This window comes from Oncorhynchus clarkii, chromosome 16 (assembly GCF_045791955.1).
Source record: "Oncorhynchus clarkii lewisi isolate Uvic-CL-2024 chromosome 16, UVic_Ocla_1.0, whole genome shotgun sequence".
NCBI lineage: Eukaryota > Metazoa > Chordata > Actinopteri > Salmoniformes > Salmonidae > Oncorhynchus > Oncorhynchus clarkii.
The window spans coordinates 17,779,302-17,804,457 of NC_092162.1; the positions used below are offsets into that span (position 1 = coordinate 17,779,302).

Consider the following 25,156-nt stretch of genomic DNA (forward strand, 5'->3'; position numbering starts at 1 on the left):
AGCCTAATAATTACTGAATAGCACCCAAAGTTATGTCTTTGATGACAGCATATTCCCTTGGAAATGTTGTATTGGGAACAGAATGTGTTGCTGTAAAAAGCTATCACTGACTTTTGCAGCCAATTGCTAAGCACTAATTATGTCAATTAAATGAATAAAGAAATCTGTGTGTGGTAGGATACTCTGCTTTCATAGCCACAAGATGATGCTGTTTGCCTTACTAAACCACAGAATCAAAGTTTTCCGCTGAGTAGGCCTGCCTAAACTAGTTACACTATCAGAATACTTTATTATACTATTAACAAACCAAATTGGTCAATGTAGGCCTAAAGAACATTCTAGGGACATGTGCCAGGGTATGTGTGTGACTGACCCTACAGGTATCAAACCAGGTTACTCAGACATTGTCTGATATGGTGTTTCAGATGCATATTTCACCTAACATTGTAAGTAGGTTGCATTGCCCATAATGAAATACAAAATATTTATTTTGCCATTTTGGGTCTGTAAGTAGTAGACCTTGGCCTATACAAACATTAAAATCCCACTCAATTCTTGTTTTTCAATGTAACTTATAGAGCAGTGGTTTTCAACTAAGTAACGGGGTGGCAGGTAGTCTAGTGGTTAGAGCATTGGGCCAGTAACCGAAAGGTTGCTAGATTAAATCCCTGAGCTGACCAAGTAAAATTATGTAATTCTGCCCCTGAACAATACAGTTAACCCACTGTTCCTAGGCCGTCATTGTAAATAAGAATCTGTTCTTAACTGTCTTGCCTAGTTAAATAAAAAAACATTTAAAAAACGTGAGTAGCCTACCGCAGGTGCTCTGCAATTCTTCTTCTTTCAAACATAGTAACAGTTAGTCGTATTATTTGTGTTATTAGTGGTTAATGGTATTATAATCAATGTCAGATGTCTTTTTACAATGTAAATAGGCCTTTAATTTGTTACATTCACTGCTAAAATTGACTATATATTTTATTTTAATGTTCTGCAACTGGTGGTCCTCAAGAGCTTTGGGAAGTGATTTGGTGGCCCCCGGAACATAAAAGTTTGGGAACCGCTGCAATAGAGCACTGGAATCACTTTTCAAATTGAACAAGGGACAAAGGGTATACGCTACATTTGTTTTTGTCAGGTTGAAATAAACAGATTCACCTTGTTTTGAACACGGTATCATATCAAACAGTGGTTCCCAACTAGGGGTACTAGGACCCCTGGGGGTACTTGGTCTATCCACATGGGGTACTTGAGAAGACTCATGAGACTATACTGGTAAAATGCACATGAGGAGGAACTTGGGGGTACTCCGGGCAGAGAAAAATTCAGTTGGTGGAACAGTAACCGAAAAAGGTTGGGAACCACTGAAATACAGCTATGGTCTCGTTGTAGGCTTAACGTTTGGTTGGTAAAACTACATTCCCCATACTGCGCTAGTGCGCAGCGTCGTGTCGTGAGCTGTCACTCGCCCGGGGAGAAATTGGTATAGCATCTCTGAGCAGTGGACTGACTGGGTGACAGGGACCATACAATGCGTTGAAAAGTATCTCAGTATACCTCTTTATTAGCGATGCCTTCCTTATAGCTATGGACATTCGGATTGTTAAAGGGTGGACTGTCTCGTTATTCTCGTTGGAAACCCGGACTGTTTGTCAATGAGATATGTGGAGTCGCTCTATCCATCGGTATTAACGCAGAAAATACAAGATGAAGAAGCAATTCAATCGAATGCGACAGCTCGCCAACCAAACAGTGGGCAGGTAAGGACAAATGTATTGAGAAACCCATTCAGTTCTGCAATCTTGTAAGGACTTCGATGTGGCAGAATAGGCTGCCATTATGCTCCATCCGACATCTCGGTCGAAAATGACTGAATGAATCTTATGTGAAGTTACAGCTTTCATATAGCAGATGATCTGTATGCAATACTGCTGGTTTTAGTTTTTCTTTATGCCTAATATGACCGTAATTTATGTAGCCTAACAGTGGTAGCGCGCGCACAATCGGGGAGGGTGAGAAATAATAATGTGACTGCTTGGGTACCATCACCATTCCAAGCTGATGCTGCACTCTTGGACATCGCAAATTATTCTATGCTTTACTGTGATTAAATAGCATAGGCCTGGTGCATAGCCTATGCAATTTAAAGGTCCAATCCAGACAAATCTCATGTTGGCTAGCCTATTCGCCAATCAAAGGGAGAGTCTTGATGTAAAAAACAATGTTGCACCGCTAATCCCGGGTAATAAACCCATTTATTCACTACATTAAAGAGTATTATCCACCATATTAAGATAAAATACGTCCAAATTGCATTGCATTAGAAAATCATGAAGCCCACAGTCACAGTACACTCCAGTGGCGTCATTAGGCCTGGGCTTCCAGGACTGCAGCCCCGAATGTTTTTGGTCCAGCCCTGAACCTTTTGATGGTCTTTTGATGCAGGGGCTGGAGCCAAAGTTATTTTCCAATCTTTCATCCTGAACAGAAGCAATATATATATTTTTTCCACTGTTCTGACCAGCAAAATAAAGTTCTGAACTGGTTTAAACCAAAATAAATACTGTTTTATATCGTTCATTTCCGTTCCTTTTTAAACCACTGAAATATACTTTTTCTTTTTTTTTACATTACCTCAACATTACATTATTTCACTAGTCAGTGCGAGTAGAGCAGCTTGCTGTGGAGTGATTAAGCGATTTAATCTGTATAGGAAAGTCGTTAAGAGCAAATCAAATCAAATTTATTTATATAGCCCTTCGTACATCAGCTGATATCTCAAAGTGCTGTACAGAAACCCAGCCTAAAACCCCAAACAGGAAGCAATGCAGGTGTAGAAACACGGTGGCTAGGAAAAACTCCCTAGAAAGGCCAAAACCTAAGAAGAAACCTAGAGAGGAATCAGGCTATGTGGGGTGGCCAGTCCTCTTCTGGCTGTGCCGGGTGGAGATTATAACAGAACATGGCCAAGATGTTCAAATGTTCATAAATGACCAGCATGGTCCAATAATAATAAGGCAGAACAGTTGAAACTGGAGCAGCAGCACGGCCAGGTGGACTGGGGACAGCAAAGAGTCATCATGTCAGGTAGTCCTGAGGCATGGTCCTAGGGCTCAGGTCCTCCGAGAGAGAGAAAGAAAGAGAGAAAGAGAGAATTAGAGAGAAAATATTTTGTATTTTGGTTTGATTTTGGTTTAATGATAATGAAAGACAAACACACATACCAGTCAGAGTGTAGGGTGCGAGATGCAACTGACATTTTGAGGAGAGAGGATGGAGAAAGCTTGCCTTGAAGTGCTCAGCATCTTGTTATGATATTCATTATCTGAATTAGTCCCACAGAATTATACCTACGGAGGAGTGGCTTCTATGGAGGAACTTTGAATGTCTTTGAACTTCCGAGTTGGTTTAACATTGGACCAGAGCAAACGTTAGCTAGCTAGCTTGTGTGTGCAGAGCACCACCAGAACAAAAAAATCTGAGTGACAGAGTGAGGGCTTTGCATAGGGCTTTGTTGCGATTTTTGTGGGACTGGAAAAAAATGTCCGGAATGTAAAATAATGTTATTAACCGGTTCCCATGCTTTAATATGGTTCTGTTCCGGAACAGTATAGATCACTTTCATTTTCGGTTCGGGTCCTGTTCCTCAAATAATTTAGTTATTTTCTGGTTTTCGGTTCTGTTCCCTTAACCGGTTCCAAACCTTGATTGCAGGCTCTATGTCTGATATGAGTTCCCATAACAGTGCATCACTTACACACTAGACAGTATGCCATAATTCACCATTCATCTACTGAAAACCTTGTCTTTAGCCCAAACCATTGAAAAGATATGATCCATTTTACCAGAGCTAGGGTTTTTTTTTCTACCGCAAATTTGCAGGAACCATTTGATAAACAAACCATGTCCTGGGCCCTTTTAAAACTAGGCTACTCATGGACTGCTAATTCACTTCTTTGTTCAATAACAAATATGTTTGTTCCGTCGTGCTACCTTATTAGCTAACAACCTGGTAACTGGACAGCTAACAACCTGGTAACATTTCCTCTCCACAGGGAGTGGAACAAAAATGAATACACGTCATTTGTGTAGTGTGTCCCGGGTAGATTTAGGCTATACCATGTTGTCTTCAGGATATTTTCTCTTTTTATTTTAAGTCAGTGGAACCATTTCTATTTCTTATGATGGGCTATCATATAATAGGATCATTTGTATGCTTGTCAGAAATGACAGGAGGCTACTGTTTTTCCTCATACTTCTTTTATTATTCCACTTCTTCCTAATATTTCAGGTGTAACTGCTTATCTGGTGTTTGGTATTTCATTAGGATCCCCATTAGCTGTGGCAAAAGCAGCAGCTACTCTTCCTGGGGTCCACACAAAACAGGAAACATGACTACATGACTACATGTACATGACTACAGTAATACACTATAATACAGAACATGAATAAAAAAGAACAGCTCAAGGACAGAACGACATCAAATGTAAACGTCGCACATAGCCTACATATCAGTACATACACACAAAATAACTGGGTCAAATAGGGGAGAAGCGTTGCGCCTTGAGGTGTTTCTTTATCTGTTTTTTTTTTAAACAGGTTTGCAGTTCACTTGAGCAATCTGAGATAGAAGGGAGTTCCCTGCAAACATGGCTCTATATACTACTGTATATTTTCTTGAATTTGTTCTGGATTTGGGGACTGTGTAAAGACCCCTGGCTGCATGTCTGGTGGGGTAAGTGTGTGTGTCAGAGCTGTGTGTAAGTTTACTATGCCATGTACATGTTGATTTTAAGTAATAAAAACGAGAATAGTCTATATTGAAATGCCTGTTCCCTAAATGATTTTGTCATTTTAGTAGTGTGCACAATCCTCTGGTCAGAGATGGCAAAGGGACTCTCAATAGCTCATAAATGCAAAAGATCATGCCTACTGTATGTATTGCAAGATGACAAGTGTCTACAACTAGTCAGCCTCAACCACCTTTAGATTTGTCTTGAAGGTTTTGTGACTTGTAGAAATGAATTATTATACCATCAACATAAAAACATCCCCCTCTGCAGGGCTTTCTTCAAGCCCTATTTTAAAGGGATGGTTCCTCTACATATTCATTATTATTTTATGTATTTTTTTAGTGATACAATCTTTACATATTCATCTCAAAGTGTACTAGATTGATGCATATAGCTGTTGAAATTAAAATGTTCTTCTTCCGGGGAGGATACCCCGGGACCCCCCTATTAGGGTTCCACCTCTGGATTTTGGCTAAGCCCCTGATGGCCTCAAATCCTAGAAATGCCCTTGGTACACTCTTAGAAAAAAAGGTACTATCTAGAACCTAAACAGGTTCGTCATCTGTCCCTGTAGAACCCTTTGAAGAACCCTTTTGGGTTCAACAAAGAACCCTTTCCACAGAGGGTTCTACATGGAACCCTTAAGGGTTCAACCTGAAACCAAAAAGTGTTCTACCTGGAACCAAAAAGTGTTCTCTTATGGGTCAGCTGAAGAACCCTTTTGCAACCCTTTTTTCTAAGAGTGTAGACACAGGTTCGATGCCCTGTTCTATATTTGCATGTACTGTATGGACAGAAGGCCTGCATATCATATAGTCTGAACTGGTGTTCTCTCCTAATTTGAATGTTTATGGGCTCCCGAGTGGCGCAGCGGTCTAAGACATTGCATCTCAGCGCTAGAGGCGTCACTACAGACCCTAGTTCGGTCCCAGGCTGTATCACAACCGGCCGTGATTGAGAGTCTCATAGGGCGGTGCACAATTGGCCCAGTGTGGTCCGGGTTAGTGGAGGGTTTGGCCAGGGTAGGCCGTCATTGTAAAATAATAATTTTTTTCTTAACTGACTTGCCTAGTTAAATAAATAAAAAAATCAATGAATTACAAAATCTGTGTCTCAGTTACTACGGCAACAGCAGAGCCAAGAGCACTAGTGGTTTTTATGTCAGTGGGGTGAAGGCCACGCATATACTCTGGGGCCAAATTGAACTGTGACAAGGATACAGTAGGAGAGAACGGGAGACCAGAAAAGAGGTGAGATTTTAGCTCCATTCCCTCAGTAATCTGGTTTTATATTTTTTTCTCTTTCTTTTATTTGTACCACTCAACCTCATACGGTAACTAAAAGTCAAACTCATGTCAACAGCGTGTCTTTGTCGCTTGACTGAAAAGCTTTTTTCTGTCACTGTTGCATAACCCCATGCAGAATCAATGTTGTATTTGTTGAAACTCAACTCCTTATTCTTCAGGTAATGAAAATTGGCAAACAGAACCTGCAAGTCAGATAAAACACAAAGGCGATGATTTATGCGCCACAACCAGATTAACCTGTTTCAGTTCCCAGTTCCCATCTCAATTTGACTCTGATACATCCTTGCGGTGGTATAAGTATGTTACAACCAGTTTGTTTTTCATGCCTGGGTCTGACACGATGTTAACGGATGACGCTGGCACACACCTACAGGATTTTCTATGTCACACCGTCCATATAGCCTCGCCTGCTGACTTTCCCTTCGGTGAGTCAGTCAGTCGGACAATGATATAGGTGTTCATCAATGCAAAAGGTATTACCTCTCAACAGAGTGGACTTGGCAGGCAGAGGTAATAGGAAACTGTGATGAAAGCAGTTTAATGGCTGGTTATAAGTCATTACTGGAACTCAGGAGGGGTATTGGATCATATCCTCCAACCAGTATCATCAGGGCATTTAGAAAGGATGAGTCACTATTTAAAGCCTTGGGAGGATTCCCTTTTGACCATGGAATGCAATCTGGAGCTAGATTAGATTTGTCTTGCTGCTAGACAGTAGAGTCTTATGTGTGCCTCACGAGAAGCAGAGGAAGTGTTGCTATCTCATTTAGTATCTTCGTAAGAGATTCGAAGCGTGCATGCTGTACCCCTGCCCTGTGGGTGCAGCCAGGTGGGGTGTGTTTATATCACTGCACGCTTGTGATGGCATCAACGTGTTGTCCGAGCCAGCTGTGTGTGTCTGGGAATGTGTGTGTGTGTGTGTGTGTGCATGTGTGTGCATGCATGCATGCACAAGGGTGTGTGTATGTGTGCATGCATGCAGAAGTGTATATGTAGGTGTGTTTGTGTTTGTGTGTTTCCCTGTCTTCCTTGTGAGCTGGCACTGCTGCATGGAGCACTAGCTCACTGAGGCGTAACACCCCAGTAATGAGTTATAACCTGTATCCTAAGAAGTGGAACAGCAGGGGCAATTAGTCATATTTAGAGGGCAGCGGCTCCAGCATGGCTCCTGACTGCTGGGGATCCATGTACGTAAATGGGGATGTCTCTGTGACCTTGGCAGCCGCCGGCACTATACTTGGCTTTCACTTGCTGACTCAGTAGGCTATAGGTAGAACATGTGCAAATGCAAAGGCCTTTTCAATGATATGTTGTTCTATTTTAGCATGGTGAACATGATAGAAAGGTTTCACCCAGTAACGAGTATTTGCAAACCTCCATTATTAGTCCTGTGTAAGGGTGTGTTATAAAAATGTGTGTCTGTGTGAAAATGTGTGACGGTCTGTCTTGTGGCTGTGGTGAGGGAGGCAAAGTCATGAAGAGGAGTGTTTTTATCCGTCTGGCTGGATCACTATTCTGCTGTTTATTTTGAGCTATCTTCTCAATCACGGTTTTTGTGTTGATTGGACTTTCTGTGAGAGGTGAGGTCGTGAATAGGGGAAACTGTTATGTTAGCTGGAAGTAGAGGAAAGCTATCTCTTTAGGAAAGGATGATTCCCAAAACGGGGATTTTTCTTATTTTGCGTCAGTCAAACTGCTGGGTCAGCAAAGGAAGGGAAAGAATGTGGGGACTGATAACATTTTTTACGGAAATGTTTTCCAGTGAATGGGGATTTTAGAAAATGCGTTCCTTATCCTCAGAAACAGTCTGGGACATTGTTTATTTTTGGTCACTTTATGATTTGTTTAGACTGTCAGACCCTGGAACATTATTTGCCTCCATAAATTTCTGGCCATAACATTACTGACTGACGGTCATTCTGCCCTGCTATGACTGATGATTAAAGCCATTGCATGTTTTTCTCAGGGAAAAAGCCAGGCAGGCTACTAATGTCTTCAATTTCGGGGTATCCATGTTGTGCTTTTACTATTTCCCTGTCAAAACTAAGGCAGGGTATGATGTATAGCTGTGTCTGGACTATTTGATTGATGAACGGGGTCGTTCAATGACAAACAACAAACTATACTTGGCTTTTCTCTGGGCCTTGGTCGTGGAAGTTTGAGTGCCACACTGGAGATGGTGAACCCTGTTCAATGCCTTGTGTGAAGATAGGTGACATGACATACCTTGTGGCAGCATGCAGAGTCAGTGACACACATGACAGGGAAGAGAATGATGGGACATGGCTTCCAAACATTGCATGTGGAATCCCCAAGTTGTCTGAGGTCTCATTGAAGACAGATCCAGAGTTTCTCCCTCCAGCTGCTGTACTTACAGTAAGCCTATGTCTCTATGACCTAATTCTCTGAACATTTACTATCAAACCAGTTAATTTCTTACCAGGGGCAACGGTGGTGGTTCATCTCAGAGTTGAGTTTTTCCTCAATGTTGAATCAGCATTTCCTACATGCTGATACAAGGGCTGGCGTGTAGCACTTGACTGTGTCTGTCAACAGTATAGAATTCCCCAGGGATTCTAAATCCAGTCTGGAATTCTCTGTCAATCCCTGATCTCATATACATCTGCATGGATGTCCCCATGGCCGGACTAATCTGGGTGAACGCTACCTGCCTGAATGCACAGTGCAAAGTTTGGTGGCGGAGGAATAATGGTCTGGAACTGTTTTTCATGGTTCGTGCTAGGCCCCTTAGTTCCAGTGAAGGGAAATCTTAACGCTACAGCATACAATGACATTCTAGACGATTCTGTGCTTCCAACTTTATGGCAACAGCTTGGGGAAGGCCTTTTCCTGTTTCTGCATGACAATGCCAGCGTGCACAAAGTGAGGTCCATACAGAAATGGTTTGTCGAGATCGGTGTGGAAGAACTTGACTGGCCTGCATAAAGTCCTGACCTCAACCCCATCGAACACCTTTGGGATGAATTTGAACGCAGACTGTGAGCCAGGCCTAATCGCTCAACATCAGTGCCCAAATGTATGGTAATTTTCACAACTGGGCTTATGAATTGATTGTCCTTTACTTGGAACATAATCAGTATTGTGTCTCAGCTGCCTGATACAATTAGATTTTTTTTTTGTGCAAGTCAAAATAAATCATGTAGGTTTGACCATCATTTGCACTCTACAATATTGTGTTAGCCCTTTGAGCTAAAGTCAAGGCATTAGCTCGGGGGAGCTAACGCGACTCTTAAGGTCTCAATCCAGATGAATTGAGTGCTGTATTGCTACAGGGGGTTCAGTAGTGGACCAGTTAATGGGTGCTGACAGGTGTGACATTACCTTTATAGTGTGAAGTGTTGCACCTCACCGAGGTGTTGAGAGGCTTTGAGGCACAGGGGGTGAGAACAACCAACACCATCACCTTCTTCACACTCAATGAGTGTGTGTGTTTGTTAATCATGGCGATAGTGTAGTAATAATGACAGATTCCTGCAAGCAATTAGGGCCGGGCGCTATCTCTGGGCTACACTGTAATTAGAAGAAAATGAAAGGCGCTAGGAAGCTGCCAGAAGGGGCTGGAAAGAGCTGAACACACACACACCCACACACACACACACACACACACACCGCGTCTCTCTCCCAATAGCATACACACACACTTTCCATCTCTTTTCTCCCTATGCATCTCTCTCTACTTGCTCCACTCATCCATTTACCTTTCCATTTCTTCTCTTCCTCATTCCCTCCACTTTGTCATGTCACTCTGGCATCACTCCTCTTCCCCTGCAGTCTATCCTTCTGTGGAGGGGATCCTCTCCAGATATGGTGGTGCAGAAAATGTGCCTCTGAGAGATGAAACAATCTTGTTTTCTGTGCATGCCACTGATCATGATCAAACAGGACCTTCTGAATGAATTGGAAGTGGCCCAGTAGTTAGGGGTAGGACCCTGATTTTTTTCCTGGTCATATCATTGGTTTTAGAGGTTTAGAGGTTTTAGATTTTAGAGTCTCAGTCAAAAGTCATCTGACTGAGACAGATACAGTAGATTGTGAGGGCTTCTCAGTATGTTCCTGTGGGACATCATCTGCCCTCTTCTCTCTTTAACCTTGGGAGAATCTCAGTCAGAGACATTGCTGTCTGCAGACAAGTGTTGCTGCAGCCACTGGAGTGTGAGTTGGATCCCCTTAGGACCATGCAGACCATGCAGACGCCACACCCAACCGTTCTCCGCTTTACCCGATGACAGCATCTTCTAGATCAGAGGATAAGAGGTGGACTGGAGGAAGCCTCCTGTCTGGACAGTGTTTTTCTCCTAGCGGTTTGGCCTGCGTTTATCCACGATGACAGAAATATTAGCTCCAAAATGGCAGCCTTTTTGGTCATTTTGGCTCGTACTTTTCCATTCCATGTCTCTCACAGTCAAGGGGCAAGGAAAGTAAGCGTTTGTTAGACCGATGCAGCTGTGTAGCATATCCTCAAAGAGTTATCCAGAGGGCTGGTGCAGGGAGGGGAAGGAACCAATGATGTCGAGTGAGTCAGAGAGGGGGCCAATGGGTATTACAGCATTGTATATTCTTCCATCACCGGGGCAACCCAGGTCATTAAGAGCCAGGTGTTCCCTACTCTGGCAATGCCCGTGAGTGGCATCACAACCCGCCACACCTTTCCTGCATGCCCGCCTCACGCCATGCCAAACTCTGTGATTGAATTTCAACATTACAAAAACAGATTGAGATCCCACCTGGCATGAAAACAAACTGACTTTCTCTGTGAACACACTCAATAAAATGACTCTACACACACATAAAATGCCTCCGACTCTGAAACACGAGTATTTCGTCAACATGAACGAAAAGACCTGGTCTCAGCTAGACAGGAAATGAGTTGGGTTGAGTATCAATCCCAGGGCTCTAGCTGAGATTTCGGTGTTGTAATGATATACGCTAGGCTAATTGTTGCCTGTTGGGATTGGGAGTATGTATGAATCTCACTCAGTGACCACATCTCCTTTCCAGTACGTTGACGTCTAACTCAGAGTTGTCACATTCTCTACACTGAAGTGTCGACTGCTGCGAATGCTGTCAGACAAGGTCCCAGAGAAAATACATCACATCATAGTCCTCCTGTTGTCACCACATATAATTGGTTACATTGGCCATTAATCAGGGATGATGAGAGGATTCAGTGAGTAAACATTTCAAAAGCACTGACGGAACCTCTCGTTCCTGTTATGCACATTTCTATTTTTTATTTTTTTCACTAGGCAAGTCAGAACAAATTCTTATTTACAATGGCGGTCTAGGAACAGTGGGTTAACTGCCTTGTTCAGGGGCAGAACAACAGCTTTTTACCTTGTCAGCTGGAGGATGCGATCTAGAAACCTTTCGGTTACTGGCCCAACGCTCTAACCACTAGGCTACCTGCCGCCTCTATTGAGGATTTACCCTAGTGTTTTACCCAAACGGGTCAGACTTTCCTGTTTCCATCTACAGGGGCTGACACCTGTCTCAATGGAAAAGCACCATTAGTGTTTTCACTCTTCTCTGTTATTAGATTAGTCGAAGGTAACACTTTACATTAAGTTGTTCTTATTGTAATTCAGTAGCATTGTAATTACTATAGTAACAACATATTGTTACAGTAGATAGTAAGGAATGGTCCTTGTTCCATTTGTGTAATAACAACAAAAATGCTCAACTCAATACTATGCAATAACAAAGCAATTACTCATATAATGAGGTTTTATGAGTAATCACAGTGTCAGTCCTCTTCGTTCTTATTCCATTGTAGTTCATAAACATTATCATAAGCCAATGGCGCTTGCATGGTTAAAGATCTCCTTCTCCACCACGCTCCCCGTCAAGCAGTGTAACAGTGAGGAATAAAGGACGATGAGGCTGATGGAAGAGAGAGAAGGAAAGAGAGGGGCCGTCCTCATTATGTTCACATTAGCTCGATGCTCCTCTCAGGGAGAGCTCGACTCATTCCCCACATTCTATAGGGCAACATTTTCTTCTTTCATGCTCCTTTCCCTCCACATATCCGTCCTCCGAGGCTGTTTTTCATTCGTTGTAATGGTGGCCTTTGGCTGGCACACTACTACCCCTGTGGAGTGACATTGGCTGAGCCTAATCTTCTCAGAAATAGTCCAGTGGGGTTGGCTGCCCAGGTGGATAGTCGTTGGTTTCTTTTTCCTTTTACAGGGCTTTTATATTTGGTGCACCATTGTGACCGAGACAGATTGTGTTGAGACTATTGCATATACAGACATCTCTGGGGAGTCACAGATCTCGTGTACAATTGGGTCACCTGTATAAAGGATCAATTAAAGCCTAGATTCCGTCAGATCAATTGTTAAGCCATAATAGCCGACGCCCGCATAGCTGGTGTTATGACTGTGTCGGAGGTGTAACGGCGTTCGAGCTGTCAAATCGGTGAGCGGCTGCTCGTGTGGTCATTGTCATGAAACCGCTCCCGTCCCACTCGTGTTAGAAGTTCAGAACAAGAAAGTGGAGGCTCCAGATGTAGGATCTTAATTTTACCTATATTGTCACAGCAAAATAATCCTCCAGCAACAGGATTTTAACGTTTTGTGGTTAGGCTATTAGCTGGCCAATAGTAGGCTACATGAAAAGTGCAATACTGTTAATATAACCAAGTGTTTTGTGTGGGTTTTCAGTGAATTTATGTAAATCACAAAGCTCATCTGTATTTCCTGCGGTGCAGGAATATTCTCAGCAACAAAAGAGTGATCAAATTGAGATCCTACATCTGTATATAGAAATAATGACACTCAAATTGAAAATCACTAAACAAAATAATGAGGATTTCTATCAATCTAATCTTGGTGTAGATTGCATCGCACATTCCAGTGTTCGAATTTGTAAACACGTCTGCAGATGAATTCTAAATGAGACTCCGTGCAGCCAATGGTAATGTCCACTTTAGGTATAATGCCGGGAGCAGCTTGTGGATTTGAAGGCTCTTACAGGCCGTGATTGACAGACAGCGATGCTTCGCCTGTCTTGTGGGTGCTCACAAGCCGACAGCATGCTCGGTAGTGCTAGGTATCAAAACCAATCCAGTCGGGGCTGGAGGCAATTGTGAGCTTCGATTGGCCCTGTTCACGCTCCTTCTCCCATGCTCGCATCACCTTCCACTGAAAATGAATGGCTTCGTGCGATTTCATCATGCAAATTCGTCCATAGTCAATATGGGCCGTAACAGAATTCTACCTCCGACACTGGTAAAGGGAAAGTCAGTTCAGCTATGGCAAATCTGATTTGAAGATGATGACGATGATGACGATGATGACGAGACCTCATAATTGATTAAATTAAATGTTGGTAATCTAATAATATGAAAATCCCCCTTTCATTACAGTGTGTGTGTGTGTGTGTGTGTGTGTGTGTGCGTGCGTGTGTGCGTGCGTGCGTGCGTGCGCGCGTGTGCGTGCGCGCGCGTGTGTGTGTGCATGTGTTATACATTTCTAAATAACCACTAAGATCATTCCGCCTACCTTTGATTGGAGTTTGCTTTGTGAACTCAGGATGCCAAACCTCCTCTCCTCACCTGCCAGTTAAACTTTAATGGCAAGCTAAACCTCTGGGGCTCAGGTGTCAGTGGAGCTGCCATGCCAACCAAGGAGGGCAGCTTTGGGGTACTGGGTAGGTCGACAGAGGAAAGGTGAGGACTGGACTGGCATAGGAGAAAGAGGATGCCTGAAGGGAAAAGGGCAGAGAGCTGAAAAACTCTCCCCTTCATTTCCTGCATCCTGCTCTGTAGCGTATGTCTCTCCTCAGCGCAGCATTAACCCCTTGAGTTGCTAGTTTCCGTCATATCACTTTAATAGGCCCCGGCCCACACGCTATCATTTCCACACAGGAATACCATGGCAACGGTTGATTTATTCACGCAGGAGGCTACGGCAGTGATGTAAATGTGTTGCATTCCTGAGCACAGATATTAAGCATATTTTAACAACATTATCAACAATATCAGCTGGGGAAAATCATCTATGAGTGTAACAGTATTGCTTCCGTCCCTCTCCTCGCCCCAACCTGAGCTCGAACCAGGGACCCTCTGCACACCTCAATAACTGACACCCACGAAGCATCGTTACCCATCGCTCCACAAAAGCCTCGGCCCTTGCAGAGCAAGGGGAACAACTACTTCAAGGTCTCAGAGCGAGTGACGTCACCGATCGAAGCGCTATTAGCTAGCCATTTCACATCGGTTACATGAGCATACTTAGGATTTTTTCATCATTTTCAGAGAGTAGATGTTATAAGCTTTCCAACCCCCCCAGATCATGTTTTCATTATAGGATATCCTTTGAACAACACAATGGCTATTGTCTCTGTGTGAAAGATGCTGTTATGGACCTTGGAAAGAGCTCGGTTTTAAACCTCTGTTTTATTTTCAATTATTGAATCATTGAAATCAATGCAGAACTTCATTTGAATAATGCTGGAATTGCATTGAGGTGAGCAATGTGCAGGACTGGACTCTCAGCTTTGTCTTGCTGTGCAGAGATAGAAAACATTGTGAGCTAGCTCCTGCTGAAATCAGAGATGTCCCTTCCTGGCAGGGGCCTCAAATCTCCTTATCCCCACACACCTTGTAAAGAACAGCATCGTGGCTAATGCTCTAACTGAGCTCAGTTTTCCAACACTTCATAATAAAGTAACATAATTGGACAGCGCTGCATGAGCAGAGCTATGTGCCCCTTTTAAGAAAAATGCAAATGGACTTCTCCGTTTTGGATTTTAACGCTATTATATTGGACGTGGAGACACTGAAAACTAGGCCACCGGCATCCTCTCAGACTCCACTGTCTGGATAGACATAAGCTTTTCCTTTATTTCTCTTCGCTCAATTTTTGAATAAGAGTCGTATACTAAAATAACTCCTCTTGTCCTTGTCAGCATTATAGTGCCCCACACAAAGTGTTCCAATTTGAGTCTTTAACGAAAGTCGTTGGCAAACTCCATTCACTAAATCCTCCATCAAAACAGGATAGTGAAGATGATGAATTGGTCCTTTTATACAGTATCACCACTTCTGAAGAACCTTAGGTACATACTGTCTATGACTCTCTGAGTGCACTATGGTAACAACTTTCCTGTGATAGAAACCGCCAACTCCTGTATTGGAGGAGAAATGCAGTAGGTGACACAGACACACAAGACAGTCAAACAGGGCACACTACCCGCCCCTACACACCCTCTCACATTCTCACGAATAAACAGGTGTGCTTTTACGGACAGGTAACCCGAGAGAGATCGATGTGACTTTGGTAAGCCCTCCCAGCCTCCCTGTGGGTTTGTGAATTGTTCATGTTCCATCCACTGACAAGGAGCAACCTCATTTTAACGCATGGACTTCAGTTGCCCTCTTTCTCTCTCTCTCTCTACAAAAAAGTTTCCATGTTTGTCTAGAAGCCTCGCACAGCACCAATCATAACTCAGAGATGAAAATCTTTGATGAAAGACGAAGATGCCAATGCTTATAAAGTGATAATGAGCCAGTGCACACCAGGGGCAATGTTAGCCCAGATTCTGGCTTCGTTCAAGCCATATTCAACAGCTTTTTAGGAGAAGTGTGGCTCTTTGTAGCCTCCCGCTGCGAGCGGTTTCAGATCTGATAGAGGTAAATGTTGGTGGAAGGGGAGATTGAACTCTTTCACTAACACAGCTTACCTGTTACCGCTTTATGTGATAGACAAGGCCCTGATGATAATGGCGCCGGAAGAGATGGCTACCGTTTTACGATCCCCTAACCAATTGTGCTATTGTGTGTGTTTTTTCGCATTGTTTGTAAGTTATTTTGTATATAATGTTTCTGCCACCCTGTCTTATGACCGAAAATAGCTTATCAGGATCAAAATAGATATCAGGACAGCGATTACTCACCCCGTACCGGAGGAATACTTTTTCTTTAACGAGTCGGACGGGAAGGATTTACTTCAGATGCCCGACAAGGCCCTCATCCTCGTCATTCACAGGAAAAAGAGACAGAGACATCAGGGACGAAGGTCTGGGTGCCTTGTAAGGATCCAATGACGAGTGGGTAATCTGCCTTTACCATCGGTCCTATTAGCCAATGTACAATCATTGGATAATAAAATAGACGAGCTACAAGCACGTATATCCTATCGATGGGACATTAAAAACTGTAATATCTTATGTTTCACCGAGTCGTGGCTGAACCATGACATGAATAACATACAGCTGGTTTTAAGCTTTTTCGGCAGGATAGAACAGCGGTCTATGTATATTTGTAAACAACAGCTGGTGCACAAAATCTAAAAAAAGTCTTGAGGTTTTGCTCGCCTGAGGTAGAGTATCTCAAGATAAGCTGTAGACCACACTATTTACCAAGAGAGTTTTCATCTATATTCTGTCTTTACCACCACAAGCTGATGATGGCACTAAGATCGCACTCAATGAGCTGTAAGCCGTAAATAAACAGGAAAATGCTCATCCAGAGGCGGCACTCCTAGAGCTGGGGACTTGAATGCAGGAAAACTTAAATCCGTTTTACCTCATCTCTACCAGCATGTTAAATGTACAACCAGAGGGAAATAAACTCTAGACCACCTTTTACTCCACACACAAAGCTCTCCCCCGTCCTCCTTTTGGCAAATTCCTTCTTACAAGCAAAAACTAAAGCAGGAAGCACCAGTGACTCGGTCAATAAGAAAGTGGTCAGATGAAGCAGATGCTAAGCTACAGGACTGTTTTGCTAGAACGGACTTGAATATGTTCCAAGAGTCTTCCGATGGCATTGAGGAGTACACCAAATCAGTCACTGGCTTCATCAATAAGTGCATTCGTGATGTCATCCCCAAAGTGACTGTACCTACATACCCCAACCAGAAACCATGGATTACAGGCAACATCCGCACTGAGCTAAAGGGTAGAGCTGCCGGTTTCAAGGAGCGGGACTCTAACCCGAAAGCTTGTAAGAAATCCCGCTATGCCCTCCAACTAACCATCAAACAGGAAAAGCGTCAATACAGGACTAAGATTGAATCGTACTACACCAGCTCCAACAATCGTTGGATGTGGCAGAGCTCGCAAACTATTACAGACTACAAAGGGAAGCACAGCCATGAGCTGCCCAGTGACACGAGCCTACCAGATGAGCTAAATTACTTCTATGCTCGCTTCGAGGCAAGTAACACTGAAACTTGCATGAGAGCGTCAGCTATTCTGGACGACTGTGTGATCATGCTCTCCGTAGCCGATGTGAGTAAGAACTTTAAACAGGTCAACATTCATAAGGTCGCAGGGCCAGACAGATTACCAGGACATGTACTCCGAGCATGCACTGACCAACTGGCAAGTGTCTTCACTGACATTTTCAACCTGTCCCTGACTGAGTCTGTAAGATCAACATGTTTCAAGCAGATCGTAGCACTCACGTCTGTAGACATGAAGTGCTTTGAAAGGCTGGTCATGGCTCACATCAACACCATTATCCCAGAAATCTTAGACCCACTCAAATTTGCATACCCCCCCAACAGATCCACAGATGATGGAATCTCTATTGCACTCAACACTGCCCTTTCCCATCTGGACAAAAGGAACACCTATGTGAGAATGCTATTCATTGACTACAGCTCAGCGTTCAACACCATAGTGTCCTCAAAGCTCATCAATAAGTGAAGGACCCTGGGACTAAACACCTCCCTCTGCAACTGGATTCTGGACTTCCTGACGGCCGCCCCCAGGTGGTAAGGGTAGGTAACAACACATCCGCCACGCTGATCCTCGGCACGGGGGCCCCTCAGGGGTGCGTGCTCAGTCCTCTCCTGTACTCCCTGTTCACTCATGACCGCATGGCCAGGCACGACGCCAACGCCATCATCAAGTTTGCCGACGACACAACAGTGGTAGGCCTGATCACCGACAACGATTAGACAGCCTATAGGGGGAGGTCAGAGACCTGGCCGTGTGGTGCCAGGACAACAACCTCTCCCTCAACGTGATCAAGGCAAAGGAGATGATTGTGGACTACAGGAAAAGGAGGACAGAGCATGCCCCCATTCTCATCGACGGGGCTGTAGTCGAGCCGGTTGAGAGCTTCAATTTCCTTGGTGTCCACATCACCAACAAACTATCATGGTCCAAACACACCAAGACAGTCGTGAAGAGGGCACGACAAAGCGTATTCCCCCTCAGGAGACTGAAAAGATTTGGCATGGGTCCTCAGATCCTCAAAAGGTTATACAGCTGCACAATCGAGAGCATCTTGACTGGTTGCATCACTGCCTGGTATGGCAACTGCTCGGCCTCTGACCGCAAGGCACTACAGAGGGTAGTGTGTATGGCCCAGTACATCACTGGGGCCAAGCTTCCTGCCATCCAGGACCTCTATACCAGGCAGTGTCAGAGGAAGGCCCTAAAAATGGTAAAAGACTCCAGCCACCCTAGTCATAGACTATTCTCTCTGCTATCGCATGGCAAGCGGTACCGGAGTGCTAAGTCTAGGTCCAAAAGGCTTCTTAACAGCTTCTACCCCCAAGTCATAAGACTCCTGAACAGCTAATCAAACTCTACCTACATGTACATATTACCTCAATTACCTCGACTAACCAGTGCCTGCGCACATTGACTCTGTACCGGTACCCCCTGTATATAGCCTCGCTGATGTTATTTTACTGCTGCTCTTTAATTGTTTGTTACTTTTATTTTCAATTTTTTACTTATCTATTTTTTACCTAACAGGACCAAGAACAAGAGAGAGAATGCAGTGATGTAGTGTCCACAACTCAATTGTCAATGTGGAATCTGAAAAGACACTTATCCCGAAAGCATGATGGTGTACTTACTACGTGCACATGCTAAAAGAAAGGAAGGACGTGGGAAGATAACTGCGCCATTGTAGTAAAGTATTTATTAACTAAAAATCAGATCTCTTAAAAATGTCGTTCATTATTCCCACTTTCAAGGAGCTTTCTGTTTTGAATGGGTTATTTTGCCTAAAAACCTTTAGGCCTACCTATAAAAAACAACTCTGCATCTCTGCCCAGCCTGGAAAGAGTGGCCAAAAGGGTGTTTAGCATCCCCAGTGGCTCTGCAAGCTGGAGAGGATATTCTCGGCTGCTGGCCTGCTCTCCAGGCACCGTCGCATGAGCCTGAAGCCACAGACTCTGGCCAAACTCATGTTTCTAAAAATGAATTCAAATGCACTGTAGACTGCGCCAAATGTTTTGTTTAATTTGTATTTAATAGAGTGTTTATATGCTGTGTAATATGACATATAGCCTATTTAAAATGACGAGTGCTTCTTATATTCACCTTTTCATGTTTATTCAAATACTTTTCATTCAAATCCATATGGATTGGTTTCAAAACTTCAAAACCAAATGGTAGGTCCAGGCAGTCACAAAAATAGATGGGTGTTGGTTAAATTGTGATTTTAATGAATGGAGCGAATTTGAAGCAGCAGTTTTTTTTTTTCTGGGATCAGGGAACGTTTTTTAGCAGAGTGGTTGGAAAGGACGTGGAGCCCCGGAGCACCACTCCACGAGCGATGAGCAAAATCCTGCTCCACTCCGCTCACATACTCTGCTCAGGAACATTCAATGTCATCTTGGTAAGCAACTCCAGTGTATATTTGCCAATGTGTTTTAGGTTATTATCCAGTACCCTGCCCTGATCTTAGTCACTGTTACTAGCTGGCTACAACCCAGTACTCTACCCTGCACCTTAGAGACCGCTGCCCAATGTACATAGAGTAATTGAACACTGGTCACTTTAATCATGTTTACACACAGTTTTACCCACTTCATATCTATATACTGTATTCTAGTCAAGGGTCATCCTATATAACTACTGCTGTACACACCTTCTCTATTCATATACTGTCCACTCAGTTGTCACTGCCTAGTTGGATATTAATTTCCCGCTGAGCAAACCATTTCTGTACTTACAGCATTCATTTCATATAAATGCATTTTTATCAGGTTTTTTACTTTGGTGGACCTTCTCTTTGTTGTTGTTGACATTTATCAATAAAACCCATGGATGCAACTGTTTACATCAATTTGTGTTCTACTTGTAGCCCTGGTTGTCCTGAAAATAAAATGGCGAAACACTTAATTTTTAGGCTAAATATAAGGGCTGGACGTCTCGGGATTGACAGGGTTAATGATGAGCCTTTCCTTGATTTGTGCTGCAGACATTTTGCTCCCACTGAAGAAACCTGTTCAGTTTGTGAAGAGCACTGTCCTGTCTCTCAGTATACTTTTTCGCCCATTTATTGTCAGCTTTTAGGCTGCGAGCTGTCTTCTTGAGGCACCTCTATATGTCAAGCGTGTGTGTGTGTGTTTGTGTACGTGTGAGTGAGTGTGTGTGCGTGTGTGTGTGTGTTAGCTACTTGCAGCTATTCTGGCGTACTTAACAAAGCTTTGACCCAGTTTTCCCGACCTGCTAAGTGGGTTTCTCTGTTTTGGTGACCTGATTTCTCACGTCGACTCCATCTCCACAATCCTGTTTCCCCACAACCTGTCTTCACTTTCAGGAGCCTCAATATTACTCCACAGACCGGACCACAGGTCCCAGTTGTGCCTACCAAATCAATCATGTCATATGATTCTATGTCTCTGTGCATGTCATATATGTCCGCAACATACGCCGGCCAGCTAATCAACCAAGCTCCTAAATCTTAACACTTGTTAGAAGATGCTAGATGCTAGAATATGCTAGATGGTCGTGTTACTGTATATTTGTCACTGACTGTCTTACTAATCCTTCTTAGTATGTATCCTTCTCAGTGAAGGAGCAAGTGCAGGATGTTATGTAGGCAGGGGTGAAACTGATGACTCATGGCTAGACCTCCCTGGCTAGAGTAATGACTTAGAATGGATTTTCTTCGCTATGCAGAGCCATGCAAAAGCCGGCTCTGATGCTGAAAAATGTCAACTGTGCAGCATGGCAAAGAACGATTTATCTACAGTGCACTGGACAAATAAATATGTATGTATACTGTGCTCCATGTGTACTTGCTCGTATGAAGTCTCATGCACAGTCTAGCTGCAGCTTACAAAACTAACTGAGACAAAGAAGCCTGCTGCTCCTTCCTTGAAGTAGACACTGTTTCTCTTACTTTTTTACATTCTTCTTCCTCGAGAGAAAAAAAGGTGCTATATAGAACCTAAAAGGGTTCTCCGGCTGTCCCCATAGGAGAATCCTTTGGGGACCCTTTTGGTTCCAAGTAGAACCGGTTTGGTTTCCATGTAGAACCCTTTCCACAGAGGGTTCTAGATGGAACCTGAAATGGTTCTACCAGGAACCAAAAACGGATTTACCTGGAACCAAGAAGGGTTTTCATATGAGGACAGCCAAATAACCATTTTGGAACCCTTTTTTCCCCAAGAGTGTATCATCACAACATGCTATGTTATTGTTGGTCGTCATTTCTCAGTAGCTTCCTGCCTAATTTTCAGTTGAGAATCAGGCAACATATGTTCCTTAGCAGGTGCTCCTCCTAATGCATGTGGTGAACCAGACTTACTAAGTAATGCGTGTTACCCTTCAAAGGCTTCACCTTCGGACTGTAAACACCCCTGTGACAACAATCCTCACTATCAGTGCTATATTTTTGCTGAATTGCAAAGCCATGTCCTAGCCATGTGAGCTATCCTGTATTCCCAGCACATCTCTCCCGGTCTCTCTCATGTCATTCCAGAGCTGTAGAGAATGTGTGTTTGAAGACCAATGAGAGGATAGGGATTCGCTGGGCTTCGCTCAAGGGCCCGAGGGCTGCCTTTCAGCCCAAGCATCTGGTGCCCAGTCGGAGAGCCTTAGTATGCGCATGAAGTCACCGCTGACATTTTGAGAAGGAAAGAAAACACACATCCAGAACAGTAGAGGAGATGAGGCATATTACCGACAGTAGAATACATTTGGCCTGAAGCCGAGATCTACGAAATCACTCACGGCTCTACCCAAGCCTCCTACTGGCTCGTTGTGTATGTTACTGAATGATATCCCAAGGTATAATCGGGGGAAGATCAATCCCGATATTAAGCTATTGTTGTTCCTTCGATGAGCTGGCTTACATTTCCAGATTGTAAATGGTATATTATAGTGCTCTGGGAGAGGGAATGACAAGGAACAACATCTATTAAGTCACATAGGCTGTGTTTAGACAGGCAGCCCAATTCAGATGTTTTTTCCACTAATTGGTCTTTTAATTCTAACCCTAATCCTAGTTGCAATCCTAAACATAACCCCTACACTTAAAATAGCTTTTGTCCTCATGGGGACGTGGTAAATGTCCCCACGAGGGAGAATTTTCTTTTTTTTACTTTCCTTGTGGGGACTTCTGGGGATCTTAGATCTTTTCACATCAGAGCTGATCTGGGAAAAAAAAGACCAATTAGTGAGAAAAACATTTCTGAATTGGGCTCTCTGTCTAACTACAGCCTAAGAGGGTCATTGTAAAAGACTCCTGCACACACGATTCCCTAAGCATGTCTATTGTTGATATTTCGGGTACGTTAGCGACCTTTCTCAAGATAAGATGCCTGAGTAATCTTTTACAAAACAATTAATGATGAGATAACCGGGAATTCAGTGTGATCTGATCCGATAAAGACACAGTATGCCTCTGAAATGGCATCCTATTCCCTATAAAGTGCACTACGTTTGACTAGAACCCTGTGGAACTATATTTAGGGGACAGGGTGCCATTCCAGACGCTACCACAACAATAGTCACTGCTTTCCTATGCTATTAAGAAGGCAGAAAGGAATCATGATTACTAGTGACACAATGAATATTTCAGCGTGATAGGATGGAATGTGGGTCGGAATGAGGGAGAGGCCTCGCAGGCAGCCAGAGCAGAGCAGCAAAGACTACTGTTTTATTGGTTCTACTGTGCTTTAATTCGAACTTTGTGTGTCTGAGATGCTCGCGATATAACAGGTACAAATGAACCCAGAGGACCTTCTCTCTCTTCATCTGCAGTCTGGAGCTGTGCAGCAGCAAGGAGGAATTTGTGGGTTGCGGGTTGCTGTGTGTGTGTGTGTGTGTGTGTGTGTGTGTGTGTGTGTGTGTGTGTGTGTGTGTGTGTGTGTGTGTGTGTACGTGAGTGTTATTTTTACATAATGGCACATTTCACAACACTTGTGATTTGTATGTGTCAGTCTACTGCTCAAGTATATTCATCATGAGGCAGTGTGTTTTCTCAGTGTGAGTCATGTACAGTGGGGAGAACAAATATTTGATACACTGCCGATTTTGCAGGTTTTCCTACTTACAAAGCATGTAGAGGTCTGTAATTTTTATCATAGGTACACTTCAGCTGTGAGCGACGGAATCTAAAACAAAAATCCAGAAAATCACATTGTATGATTTTTAAGTAGTTAGTTTGCATTTTTATTGCATGACATAAGTATTTGATCACCTACCAACCAGTAAGAATTCCGGCTCTCACAGACCTGTTAGTTTTTCTTTAAGAAGCCCTCCTGTTCTCCACTCATTACCTGTATTAACTGCACCTATTTGAACTCGTTACCTGAATAAAAGACACCTGTCCACACACTCAATCAAACAGACTCCAACCTCTCCACAATGGCCAAGACCAGAGAGCTGTGTAAGGACATCAGGAATAAAATTGTAGACCTGCACAAGGCTGGGATGGGCTACAGGACAATAGGCAAGCAGCTTGGTGAGAAGGCAACAAGGCGCAATTATTAGAAAAAGGAAGAAGTTCAAGATGACGGTCAATCACCCTCGGTCTGGGGCTCCATGCAAGATCTCACTTCGTGGGGCATCAATGATCATGAGGAAGGTGAGGGATCAGCCCAGAACTACACGGCAGGACCTGGTCAATGACCTGAAGAGAGCTGGGACCACAGTCTCAAAGAAAACCATTAGTAACACACTACGCCGTCATGGATTAAAATCCTGCAGCGCACTCAAGGTCCCCCTGCTCAAGCCAGCGCATGTCCAGGCCCGTCTGAAGTTTGCCAATGACCATCTGGATGATCCAGAGGAGGAATGGGAGAAGGTCATGTGGTCTGATGAGACAAAAATAGAGCTTTTTGGACTAAACTCCACCAACCGTGAAGCATGGAGGTGGAAACATCATTCTTTGGGGATGCTTTTCTGCAAAGGGGACAGGACGACTGCACCATATTGAGGGGAGGATGGATGAGGCCATGTATCGCGAGATCTTGGCCAACAACCTCCTTCCCTCAGTAAGTTGTTGCTCCTTTCTTGCCACCATGACGCTGGTTGGTTCTATGTGTGTTAATTGGTTTAAGTTATGTTGTATAGAACATATATCATCCGAGACCCATAGACCCATAGTAAACACATCCTCTGTGTCTCACGCCAGCCAGCGCTTTTTCTATTACTGTTTTACAATCAGAGTGCACATTCCTCGGAACCTCGCAGCCCCTGCTGGCTGTTTTGTCCCTCCTTGAGGTATTCCCCCCACCTCAATGAGGATCCAAGCTGTCTGATAGGAAGACTGTAGCCATGCATAGACTACAGACACACACACACATACACACACACACGCACACATTTTGTTATTCTATCCTCATGGAGACCGAAAATGTATTTCCATTCAAAATCATATTTTTCCTAACCCCTAACCCTAAAACGAACCCCTACCTTAACCCTACCGCTAACATTGACCTGTAACCCTAAACCCTAAACCCTGAACCTAAACCTAAACCTAACTTCTTAACCTAACCACTAAACCCTTACCCAAATTGTAATCCTAACCCTAAACCTAACCCCTAAATTTAAAATAGCCTTTGTCCTCATGGGGACGTGGTACATTTTCCTTGTTTTACTATCCCTGTGGGGACTTGTTTTCCTGGTTTTACTATCCCGGTGGGGACTTGTTTTCCTTGTTTTACTATCCCTGTGGGGACTTGTTTTACTATCCCTGTGGGGACTTGTTTTCCTGGTTTTACTATCCCTGTGGGGACTTGTTTTCCTGGTTTTACTATCCCTGTGGGGACTTGTTTTCCTTGTTTTACTATCCCTGTGGGGACTTGTTTTCCTGGTTTTACTATCCCT

The 25,156-nt window shown here is 43.6% G+C and overlaps 1 protein-coding gene across 3 annotated transcripts in view; it reads left to right on the forward strand.

Annotated features, from left to right (window-relative positions):
* Positions 1 to 1,490: 1,490 nt before the first annotated feature.
* The window catches only part of LOC139368084 (rho GTPase-activating protein 44-like), a 78,947-nt gene continuing 55,281 nt past the window's right edge, over positions 1,491 to 25,156 (forward strand). For 2 of the 3 annotated variants that reach the window (XM_071106643.1, XM_071106644.1), the window contains exon 1: positions 1,525 to 1,760. In XM_071106643.1, coding sequence (XP_070962744.1) covers positions 1,708 to 1,760 — 53 coding nt within the window. In that variant the 5' untranslated portion in view covers positions 1,525 to 1,707. Of the gene's footprint in view, positions 1,761 to 25,156 lie in introns of all 3 variants that reach the window. The other variant, XM_071106645.1, reaches the window with a different exon arrangement.